Genomic DNA, 12,525 nt, shown 5'->3' with positions numbered 1-12,525 from the left:
ACCCACGCCCTTGCGCTGAAGTTTCGGCGCTTGAATGTTTCTACTTCCGGTTCACTTGACGCAACCTCTGTGTACCCATCCGGGATTTGCTGTTCTTTCGTGTTCCCTTCTCATAACCGAACGACCTCCTTCAAAACATTTTCTTTGAGTAAGTACCGAAGTAAGAATTTAGTGGACTAAAAAGTCTCATTTTAAAGCAAAGTGGAAGTCGTTTGGCTTCATGTTAAAGCTTTGCAGGCTTACTTAACTTAGTTTAGTTTAGTTTAGTTTAGCGCGCTAGCTAAAACACGCTAACGCTTTCCGATTGCTTTGGCTTCACGCCACTTCCGATTAGTAAAGTTTGTTTTAAGGAAAAGTGCATCGGTTAACATGAGCGTGATTACATTCAATTGTATGAGACGCTTCTCGATTTGTCTTTAAGATGCGACAATTACCACTGACTGAAGGGAGGCCAACGCAATCCCAAACATCAAAGAGTAGAGACGTGGAAAATTAGGAGAGGAAATCCAGGTCACGACGAACAACTGAAAAATGAAGGTAAGGACATGACATTAGTTGTATTTTTCATGCAATATCAGACTTTGTTTTGTTGTGATTGTTACCAGTGTTGTTAATCTTACTGAAAAAAAGTAATTAATTATAGTTACAAATTACTTCTCCCAAAAAGTAATTGCGTTAGTAACTCAATTACCTGAATGTAAGAGTAATTAGTTACTTGGCAAAGTAATTGGTGATAATTACTTTTTTTTTTTTCCCTCCAAAAAAAAAAAAAAAAAAAAAAAAAAAAAAAACATTGGCCACACTATGTGAAGTTTTTTGTGAAGGTTTTTGGTACAATTGGCCCGTGCCCAATTCTTTACCCTAATTTACCCTTTACCCTGAATCAGCTGTTAAAAGTTGTTAAAATTGATCCCATTATTGCATTAGTTCCCTTCTCTCTACTTTCGACATATGAAAGTTTTAAAACTGTTTCATCATTTAAAGATAGATTCAAGTCAAGATTTTGCCGATTTAGAAGTATTTTAGATAAAAAGTTACTTAGGTTCGCTCTGAAGGTTCTCTACAACAGAGCCGTCCTAAAAAGTACTGCTTTAAGATGGCGGCTGTCTACTAACTCATTTAGTGCCATGTCTGTCATTTTGCATCTAGTTATATCTATGTACAGTACGTGTGATATCTATCATGTCTACCATATCTACCATAACATGCGCGCGTAGTTTGTACTAGCTATCGGCTACAACATGTATTATTGGAGCTACCTAGCATCGCGTTTGCTCGGCGTCACAACTTTCTTGCCTCCTCCATACTCCTGCTCTGTCGTCTCGGTGAGTCCGTCTCCCTCAGACTTTTCGACCAATATAGTAACGCATAGTAACGCATGCCTTTCCGTCCTCAGTAACGGTAACGGCGTTGCCAAGATGAGAAAATTAATTAATTAGATTACCCACTACTGAAAAAAATAACGCCGTCATATTGTAACGCCGTTATTAAAACACTGATTGTTACTGTAGGGAAGTACTACTCAAATAGTGGGGCGGTGCAGGGGGTGGCCCTGGTGACCTCGGGGAACGTACTTGAATAAAGTCTATTTGCACATCCACTCATTGGATAGTAGTAGAGCTGTCCCGACTAGTTGACATAGTCGACGTCATCGATGAAGTAAATCCATCGACGGTTTACGAAGGGTTAAAAAAATATATGTGTGTAAAGTTCAGAATGTCGGATGCACGGTATGCAAGCAGGGGAAGTGGCACAAAGCCAAAAAAGCGCACCAGTGTCTAAAACATTGACTTATTTCAAAGAAACAAAGGAGGGTACACTGCTGTGTCCTGTCTCTTCAATGCCAAGCTTGGCTGCACCTCGGCCATGAATAAACACCTACGCTGTCACCAAGTTTTAATTTTCGAAGATGACAAGAGTAAGTCCGTTTAACTAAGTAAGGACATGTTTTATTGAAGTTGCTAAGCCTGTTGCAATTTGCAATGAGTCCATTTGCTGCAAGGTAAATAAAAATGAGGGCGATAATTTTCACGGCTGCGTTTTATCACAGCGTGTGTGCCTGCATGCATGGATACATTTGTGATTGCGTGTAGATGACATATGAGACTCTAGTTCATTTCACAGATGTTTATTGGTAATCAACATGCTGTAGAATTACAGTTCAGACTTGCAAAATAAGGAAACACATCTATAATAAACACTGTACATTAGCGTTGCTACATGGAGACTAATTGAGGAAAAAAGCTTTAGCCTGATATAAAACATTGGCAGTCTTCTCCAAAACGCAAACTTGTGGTTCAAAGGTGACACTTCAAACATGAAAAATCGCTGGTTAACAGCATTTTCAAACAAAAAAAAAAAGCAATAAAAAAATACTACTGACACCACATGCAATGACAAGAAGTGCTTTTTTAGTGCTGTTTAGCAAAGGTACTTCCGGTGAACGTTTAAAAAATAAAAGCATGTCATGTTCGTCATACGAATTACGGTTTCTGGAGTTAATCCCACATACTTCAGAATTCAGATTCTACACTAAAGCCTGAGTTATGCTCCCGCGTTGCGGTGACGGTGCAGCGACTACGGCGTCATTTGACATTCGATGGTTCTCCGGGCAAGTGACGCATTGCTCTGTAATTCACCGCCAAGCCACTAGAGGGGTGTGGCGTTTTGTTTGTACGGTTTTGGGGCATGCTTGTTGACTTCCGCTTGTCTAGTTTAACGGAGAAAAAAATAAATAAACAATACAAGATGGAACGCTTGAATGTGGATCTTCAGCTCATCAACATTGAATAAATGTTGACCATACAAATGTTGAGGCGCAAGTGATGCAGAAGACTGTTTCAAGGCGATCTGTCCAACCTCTGATGCTGCATAGAGAGTTCTAGCCGCGGGTGGACACCAGGTAGCTGTGGTGGCTAGCTTCAAACTGACGTCGAGCACTGCGTCCAGCGTTTTGCCCGAGGTCTGCAAAGCCCTCCAGCCCGATTTGTTTGCCGTGTTCTACAACCAGCCAGTGGGAAGCTGTCGCAGATTTCTGGCGTCTATGGAACTTCCCAAACTGCGTTGGAAGCCTTGATGTTAACGTTATCATAAAAGCATCAAGGCACTCTCAATCAGTGATGATGTATCGTGTGTGAACTAGCAGTGCAACGGTTTGCGGTTCAAAACTGAACCGAACGGTTCGCCCTGTTCGGTTCAATACGCCTTTATGAACCGCGCCTTTTTGGTTTTGCAATTACAGTAATTTATTCCGAACGCTTGTGGAATGAATTGGTCAAACTCTGTGTGCCTGTGTGTGACGTGAAGCGCAGCTGTGGAGAAATTCCCGCCCCACGAGTAAATGTCCAATCGCTGTCAAGCACCTGTGTAATAGGAGCCGAGTAATGCCCTCTCTCGCTTACGAGCGAGGTGAAAGTGAAACAAGAAAGAAAACAAAAAAAGTTATGGCGAGCGGAGGAGTCGACAGACCGAATTTTGAGGAAGCACCGGCTTCTTTCAAATCTGCGGTGTGGCAACATTTCGGTTTCCCCGTGGACTACAATGCAGATGGAGAGAAAATAATGAAAAAAACAAAAACAATTTGCAAGCATTGCTCAGCGCTTGTTCCCTATGCTAACGGCAAGACCACAGACATCGTTTTCTCAGAGCAGGACAACCCCGAAGATGACACCAGTGAAAACACACGGGTCAATAGAAGAGGCGTTCCAAAAGCCTTACAATATCAGGTCAGAAAAACAAGAAAATAACCCACGCAGTAGGGATTTGCATTGCAAAAGACATGCAACCATATTCCGTGGTTGAAGATGCGGGCTTCGTTAATTTAATTGCAACGCTTGACCCGCGTTATATTGTTCCCTCGCGGACATATTTCGCCCACAACATAATCCCCGACATTTAAGAAATGGCACGCAAAGCCATTGAAGATGATTTCACGAAAGCACATAATTTCGCCCTGACCGCTGATAGTTGGACGTCCCGTGCTACAGAGTGCTACTACCTAACTATGACGGTCCACATACCTGTCAAGTTGTACGGTCTCGTCGTAATTTGTACACGTGAGCACTGGTTTTTAAATGTGTACGCCGTCCGTTACGTTCAAAATCTGCATGTTTTTCGTGCATTGCTTTTTTGTTTTTTTTCATCCGTTCGGATTTGGTCACCGTTTCTGCAAGGAGCCAATGTTCGTTAATACTTGAATGACACGAGAAAAGTCAGACACGGAGAGGGAGGAGTGTTTGTTGAGACGCTGTAGCAAACGCGATGCTAGGCTAGGTGGCTCCAATTTCCTGACCGTGGCCGACATCATATAATCTACGCCTAGATATCTCATGCATATAGATCTACAAGCGAAATGACACTCGGTAGCGTTAGTAAACAGCCGCCATTTTAGAGCAGTATACTTCTCAGAAAGGCTCTGTTGTAGTAAACCTTCCGAGCGAACCTAAGCAACTTTTTATCCAAAATACTCCTAAATCGGCAAAATCTTGACTTGAGTCTATCTTTAAAGGATGAAACAGTTATAAAATTTTCACATGTCGAAAGTAGACAGAAGGGAACTAAGGCAAAAACGGGAGCAATTTTATCAACTTTATCGGTTGATTCACAACATTAAATGACATCCAAACATAGCAAAGGTTACTATGTTTTTGGGTTTTTTTGTTTTGTTTTTTTTTTTATGAAAAAAAACATGAAAGGTATCACCAGTTACTTTGCCAAGTAACTTTTTTACTTCTGTGTGTGTATTTCAGTAGTCAGTCACTACACTTGCCAAAGAGCTAAGAGGCATTTTAACAGTCAAAAATGTTTACATTTTAAGTGTTTATTTCATTTTTTTAAAAGCAAAATAAAGGCAGTTTAAAAAAAAAAAAAAAAAAAAAAAAAAGCAAAACGCAAACCGAAACCGAACCGAAACCGTGATCTCAAAACCGAGGTTCAAACCGAACCGTGGGCTAACTGAACCGTTGCACCCCTAGTGTGAACTAACTGTTGTTGAAAATTAAACATCAATACAACTCTTTTGACACCAAACCCGTCCTTTATTCTTCATATACTTGAAGTGTGACACATAAATAAGTCACAGACTCACAGCAAACATATGTACAAAATAAATGATGGAGTGCACCAACCAAAAATACGATACAGTGATAAAAAGGTGGCAGTTTTTGGTCGACTGGGTCGCCGCTTCGTGTGGCCACTCGATTCCGAACACACACATACTTTTCTCGTGGTTCTTCCAATTTTTTTTTTTTTAATTCAATCACTGGCTGACCTCCAGGCCCGTATTTTTAGCAATCGCATCCCACGAATTGCATGCTATTTGGCTATCTTCATAATGTCTTGACGATACATTGTAGAAGTTGCCGTACTTGCTCTTCGTTGATACTCTCGTCGGCTTGGTCCATTTTTGCGTGTAAAAATATGTTTCACAATGCCGGGGATTTTGCGCTAAACCAGAAACAACAGTGAGCGGCGCAATCATAGTCCATTTCCACCACGTCATACGCGTTGACGCGACGCGAAGTCAGGAAAAAAAGGAAGGACCCAGAGAGGCTACGGCGCAAGGTCGTAAATCGGGTCTTCGTTGGCGGCGCAGGTCTGACACGGAAGCATAACTTGGCCTTAAGAATACCTTTAAAATGACACCCTTAATGAAAAATCTGATTGGCAATGAATAATTATTATAATTATTATAATACTATTATATATAGTACTAAATTATAATATTAATGCGAGGTATTTTTTAAGAATTGTTTGGAATCATGTTGGAAAGGCGCAGTGATCTGAATCTGTTTACATTCCATCTCTTTTGCACTAGTTAATGCTATCAGCATTTGAACTCATTGTTTATTCGTGATTCATTATTGTTATTTACGTGTGTGATTGAATTTTAATAAAGGATTAAAGTGTTCCAAAATGTTTTTGTGAAATGATAAGCGTCAACAAAAATGTCACTTTTAAATTACTAAAAAAAAAATTATTAGATTAGCCGACTAATTGTAAAAATAGTCGGCTGTCTAACCGGGAGAAAATTTAGTCGTTGGGGACAGCCCCAGATGGTAGTGACACTCTCATTTTCAGAGTGTGCACAGTATTTTTGAACCAAACAAGAGTGCACAGCAAAGAGATGTGAAGAGCTGTGCGCCGTTTTTGCCCGGGCTCACGCAGGGACCCACATTCTTCTCTGGTTCTCACGTGTCTGCCCAAGGAGCGCCATGTTTGGCTTGGGAGCGTCACGACGACCGCCCTCACCTCCAGTTCCCCCCCCGGCTTGTGAGAATGGGCGGGAGATGAGAAAAGACGCCTCTTTTTACCATGTCCAAAAATGTTTGTAACAGACAGTGGGAAGCCAAATCAATTCAGTGTTTCCCACAGGATTTTAGGAGACTGTGGTGGGAGGGTCTCTGACCATAGGATTTTTTTGAAACTGTGGTGGTGGGCTGCATCGGAGTCGGACAGCCACACCATGTCATGCCACGGCGAATTTTTTTTTCATTATTTTTCCCCCCAAGAAGAACCATAACAACGATATATTTGAAATATTTCATTAGCTAGGCTAATGTTATAGCTCTCAGCTACGGTACATGTATGTAAAATGCGTTGCTGAGTACAGCTACGTTACCCTATGTAATAATGCGACTTTTTTTCTCGTAGCAAATGTACGACTTACATCTCGTAGTGACTCAGGGTTGGCAAACTGTTGAAAAGAGCCATATTTGACCCCCCCCCCCCCCCCCAAAAAAAAAAAAACAACCTGATACAGTATGTCTGGAGCAGCAAAAAATTAAAAGCCTTGTACAAGCCTTATAATTATCAATACTAGCTATATTAGCCTACTATGAAAATGACTAAGTTGGCTAGAAATACATAATTAGCCTTCATGATTAAATGTTTATTTTCCCTGCAGTGGATCCTATAGCGCACCACATGACTACTCTGTTGTACGATGACACCACAAGTTTAACTTCATTACAATATTAATGAATTGAAAGAATGTTTATATCATGTTTGTCCTCCTAGAAATCCTATTAAAACAAAAAATATATTTCCCTCCCCCATCTTTTTCCATTAAAAAAAAAAAAAAAGCTCCGAAGCAGCACTAAGGGGCCGCATGCGTCCCAAGAGCCGCGGGTTTCAGACCGCCGTCGTAGCCCTCCTTTTTTCTTTTTATTTGACCCTCATAAGTACTACATTACCACAACAATAACAGTCCTTCTATCAACTGACCCATTTACAGGACAGGGGGAATTCTAATGGCCGTGTAAAGAGTTTTTCTTGATTCGGTGAGAAGGTGAATAGTTTTTTCCCCGTTGTTCGTGAACTAAATTTCCACACAAACGCACATCGAGGTACCATTAACTTAGCAAGGAGAGGTAAGAGAGTCATTTTTCGAGTGTCCCAGAGCTCGCGAAATTGTGAGAGGGGGGGGGGGGCGCATTTATCCAACTTTCGTCAGCCATAATTGTCTGAAGTTGGCGCGTCGGTGTTGTGCCGAAAAATAGCCACTCCACGCGAAATGTCCCCCCGACGGGAGCGCCCACACGTCACTTGTACAAACAGCCTTTTCTTACCAATCGATGGACACGGAAACGACGTTCTTGTACCATGAATATGTATCATTTTACTCTGCTTGAACTAATAAATACTTACTGTGACCAACGCTCTGAAAATAGAGCAAGGCTTTATTTTGGGCCCCCCTCTCTACGCAAGTTCAGTCAAAGTTTGCTTTCTGTCCAAGACGGCCGTCCACCGCTCACTTTCGCCGAAAAGTCCGATCCAAACTATTGTAATGCCCCGGATATGGGGAAGAAGGAGAGAAGTCTGTATTTGCTTACCCACTTGATTGTGGTAACAATAATAAAGAAAAACAATAACAAAATAACAGCGGGCTGCTACGACATGCGACCGCTATCTCTCGCTATCTCGCTCGTTCTCCCATTCTTCCTACTCGTTCCCCTTGCGTCTCTTAAATGAATAAATAAATAAAATACTACTCTAAAATGCTGCTCTCACTCGCGCGGGTAGTAGAGTGGAGTGGGCTACAGCTGTGTAATCGGCTGACTGACGCATCTGATTAGTATCTTTTTTTTTTTTTTTTTTTTTCGGCGGGGGGGGGGCGCAAACGAGACTGTGGCGGGCCCAAACGAGACTGTGGCGGGCCGCCACAGTCTCTTTAATTGGTGGGAAACACTGCAAATATATACCACCCATCCAAAGAGCATGAGCGCTCTTTAGTGGAGAAAAAAATATTGTTACCTTTGATTGGTATAGTGGAGCATGTGGTTATTGTTGCAACGTCTCAGTGGTGAAAATGACAGAGCCTCTGTCGGCATTTCTGGAAAAAATCAAGTCAATATGTAGAATAAAGAGGAAAAATATTTATTGTCTATTGTCATTCAACACATTTTTAACACAAATTATGCTTCTCAGCCCACCAATAAATAAAACATGTAGTTAGTGAATTCATCAATGTATACAGGTAGTCCCCGGGTTACGAACAAGTTCCATTCCTACGCTGGAGATGTAACCCGAATTTCCGCGTAATTCGAAATTAACCCTTTAAATACCGCCTAAATCTTGAAATAACTATCCAAAAAACATGTAATACACACCATTGTACTGTCCTCGCCAAGATGTTGAGGATAGGTCCGTGTGGTTTCCTGACTTTATTCAGCTTCTCATGAAATCAACATTTACAGAATGAAACTAAAATAAAATGATATGAAATCGGTTTAGTCTTCAATAACAGCAATTCAAATTTTTGGGCGATAGCTTGCTGTTGATACAGCAAGAACAATGAACGCAAACGATTAGCATGTATCAGTTAGCGTCCGCACATCATCAAAAATAATCACATCAACTCGCCCAAAGTATTCGACCACAATTGAAAACGCACAAGAAACAGTCCAAAAGTTGTTGCCTCTGGGTGCTTTGAAAGTAACAAATGTGCGCGCAGGGTCTTTCCTCTCTCACACTCTGCTTCCTCTTGGTCGCAAATAGCTTTTCCTTGTGTGTGTGCGTGCACTCATCTTAGCGTGAACAAACACGTTCTTCGTGTGTAAATGCGCTCTGGCTTGCAAGCTTCGCGTGCGGAAGAACTACCTGCCCTGCATTTCTTACGCCAAAATAATTGCATGCATCACAAAACAAAAGTCAACATTATAAAAAAAGGACTGGAGACTCCAGCGTCGTAAAGTTGAAATCACATCATTGGGGTACATCCTTACTCGGGGACGACCTGTTTTTCTCTCTATATCTCCGACGTCAGCAAATCATGTGATTTTTGTTTTTTCACCCAGTGTCCCACTGATGTCACTGTAGAAGGTCTTCACCCTGAGAAGCATGATCCCCTTCGCGTTAAAAAGGAGGAGTCTGACATTCCGTGGATCAAACAGGAGGCGGAGCCAGAGACCCCTGACATGAAAGAAGAAAAACAGGATGTTGAAATCCTCAAGTTTCCAATGGGTGTCAGTGTAAAGAGTGAAGAAGACAATGACATCGGAGCAGCGAAACCTTGGAACGACAGCTCATTTCAGCACCTGACAATAAAAGGAGAAGGACGATCGCAACCGGACGGCCTTTTAGCTCCGCTTTCGGACAGCGACGACATAACGTCACATTCTTCTAACTCTAATAGTGTTGAGGAGGAGGATGACTTTGACCAAAATGATTCAAAATCTTTAAACAAGTCATCATTGAAAAGAGACATAAGGGAATGCGCGGTTGGGAAACGTTTTTCCTGCTCAGTCTGTCATAAAACATTTTCTTGGAAATGTGTTTTAAAAGAACACATGCGTACACACACTGGGGAGAAGCCTTTTGTGTGCACGAGTTGTGGTAAAAGATTCACCCAGAAGGGAAATTTAAAGAGACACACAAGAACACACACTGAAGGGAAGCCATTTGCCTGCACACATTGTGGTAAAAGATTCACTGACAAGACTGATTTAGAAAGGCATAAGCCTACACACACTGGAGAAAAGCCTTTTGCCTGCACACTTTGTGATAAAAAATACTCCTCGAAAGCCAATTTAAACATTCACACAAGAACACACACTGGAGAGAAGCCTTATGCCTGCACACTCTGTGGTAAAAGATGCACCCATAAGGGAGGTTTAAACTATCACATAAGCACACACACTGGAGAGAAGCCTTATGCCTGCACACATTGTGATAAAAAGTTCTTCGCGAAGGCAGATTTAAACATTCATACAAGAACACACACTGGAGAGAAGCCTTATGCCTGCACACTTTGCGATAAAAGATTCATCGAGAAGGGACTTTTAAACAGACACACAAGAACACACACTGGAGAGAAGCCTTATGCCTGCACACTTTGCGATAAAAGATTCTTCGAGAAGTTTAGTTTAGAGAAACACACAATCAAACACACTGGAGAGAAGCCTTATGCCTGCTTACTTTGTGATAAAAAGTTCTTCGTGAAGGCAAATTTAAACATTCACACAAGAACACACACTGGAGAGAAGCCTTATGCCTGCACACTTTGTGATAAAAAGTTCTTCGCGAAGGGTAATTTAAAGAAGCACACAATCAAACACACTGGAGAAAAGCCTTATGCCTGCACACTTTGCGATAAAAGATTCATCGAGAAGGGACTTTTAAACAGACACACCAGAAACCACACTGGAGAGAGGCCTTTCGCCTGCACACTTTGTGGTAAAAGATTCACTCGGAATACTGATTTAGAAAGGCATAAGCGTACGCACACTGGAGAAAAGCCTTTTGCCTGCTCACTTTGTGGTAAAAGATTCATCCGTAAAGGAGATTTAAAGAAACACAAAAGCACACACACTGGAGAGAAGCCTTTCGCCTGCACACTTTGTGATAAAAAGTTCTTCAACAAGGCAAATTTGAACATTCACACAAGAACACACACTGGAGAAAAGCCTTTTGACTGCAAATCTTGTGGTAAAAGATTCTTCGATAAGAGAGGTTTAAACAGACACACATGCGGATACACTGGAGAGAAGCCTTTCGCCTGCACACTTTGTGATAAAAAGTTCTTCAAGAAGGCAAATTTGAACATTCACACAGGAACACACACTGGAGAACAACCTTTTGCATGCTCACTTTGTGGTAAACGATTCACTCTGAGAGAAAATTTAGCGGTGCACGCAAGAAGCCACACTGAGTAAAAACCTTTGAATTCTGACAAAGTATTCTGATTCCTGTATTTACAGCGGGAGAAAGCATTTCAATTGAATCACTTTCCCAATGAGCCTCTTTTGAAAAAGTTGTTGAAATGATTTTTCATGTGCTGTTCTTTTTTTTACCACTATCCAACACAAATATTTGTTTTAAATTGTGTAACTTGCATTACGTTTTTCTGTTAATTGTGCCATATATTCCTAACATCGTGCTTTTAAGGTTGTTAAGAAAAATTGATCCGTAAATCGCGATATTACGTCACGCAATTCTCGTATCGATTCAAAATCCGGCTGCATCAATCTTTACTCGTGATTTTGGTGGAAATAATTCAGTGGCTGCACTTTTTACTCCTGTCCAGCAGTTGGCAGCGTGAAGCAGCATTGCCTTGCAGTCTGCTGAAGCAATAACAACAAGATTAGACTAATCTAAGTAGAGGTTTTTGTACGTCGCCCTCTATGGGTTGGCCGTCATTACTGGGGTGTTTACACAGTTATAGCAGCCCACCGTCAGTCGATGTAAACAGTAATATTAGCTGCTGTGTGCTGAGGGCGGCACACCTCAGCAATGGTGGGCGGGGTACTTCCGGTCATTTTGCGTGGATTCGTCCCTTTATAAATTTGAAATTTGGGCTTATTTTGGATTTAACTGCAATAACAGAGGCGTAGACTATTTTGAGTCCTGCTTTAAGCAGGTTTGGACAAAAGTAAGGTAGATAAAAGTAATTAAGAGAAAATAAGAAAAAATTAGAATAACTTGTAGTAACATTTACCTCTTAAAATCTACAAGTCTTTCTATCCGTGGATCCCTTTAACAGAAAGAATGTTAATAATGTTAATGCCATCTTGTGGATTTATTGTTATAATAAACAAATACAGAACTTATGTACAGTATGTTGATTGTATATGTCTGTCTTTTCTCATCTTTCCAGTCCAACAATGATTTACATAAAAATATGGCATATTTTAGAGAGTAGAGATTAAGATTAATTCATTTTTAAACTGTGATTAAGTCAAAAGTTTCAATCTTTTGACAGCCCTATTTTAAATGGTTTTATTTGATTGCGTTTGAGGGGGAAAAAATGGACTGGCACTTTCAGCAAGAAACGGGGGTAAATGTAAGTCTGAACATAAATGAGAATAATGCACTAAATAATAATGGTAGGGTCAATTCTATCCATACAACATATGCAAATACAACCTAAATGACCATTATAACTGAAGTCATTATATAATGCAAATAAGGTTGCTTAAAAGTTGGTGGGGACAGTTTTAGCATCCTCAAAAGTTGGTAGTGTTATGTCCCTACCATTGGCGGAGTTTGACTTTTGGGCCAGGAGGGGCACAAGAGTTTGATGACCCC

At 41.0% G+C, this 12,525-nt stretch overlaps 1 protein-coding gene across 1 annotated transcript; it reads left to right on the top strand.

The window, feature by feature from the left end:
- Positions 1-12,156, top strand: LOC130915423 (oocyte zinc finger protein XlCOF6-like). The gene is made up of 3 exons (XM_057835436.1): positions 1-148; positions 422-537; positions 9,297-12,156. The coding sequence occupies exons 2-3, from the start codon at positions 532-534 to the stop codon at positions 11,151-11,153; spliced, it is 1,863 nt and encodes a 620-aa protein (XP_057691419.1). The 5' UTR covers positions 1-148; positions 422-531; the 3' UTR covers positions 11,154-12,156.
- The last annotated feature ends 369 nt before the right edge of the window (positions 12,157-12,525 follow it).

This window comes from Corythoichthys intestinalis, chromosome 1 (genome assembly GCF_030265065.1).
Source record: "Corythoichthys intestinalis isolate RoL2023-P3 chromosome 1, ASM3026506v1, whole genome shotgun sequence".
NCBI classification, from domain to species: Eukaryota; Metazoa; Chordata; class Actinopteri; order Syngnathiformes; family Syngnathidae; genus Corythoichthys; species Corythoichthys intestinalis.
The sequence above is the reverse complement of the archived record's forward strand: the minus strand, read 5'-3'. Positions and strand labels throughout refer to the sequence as shown.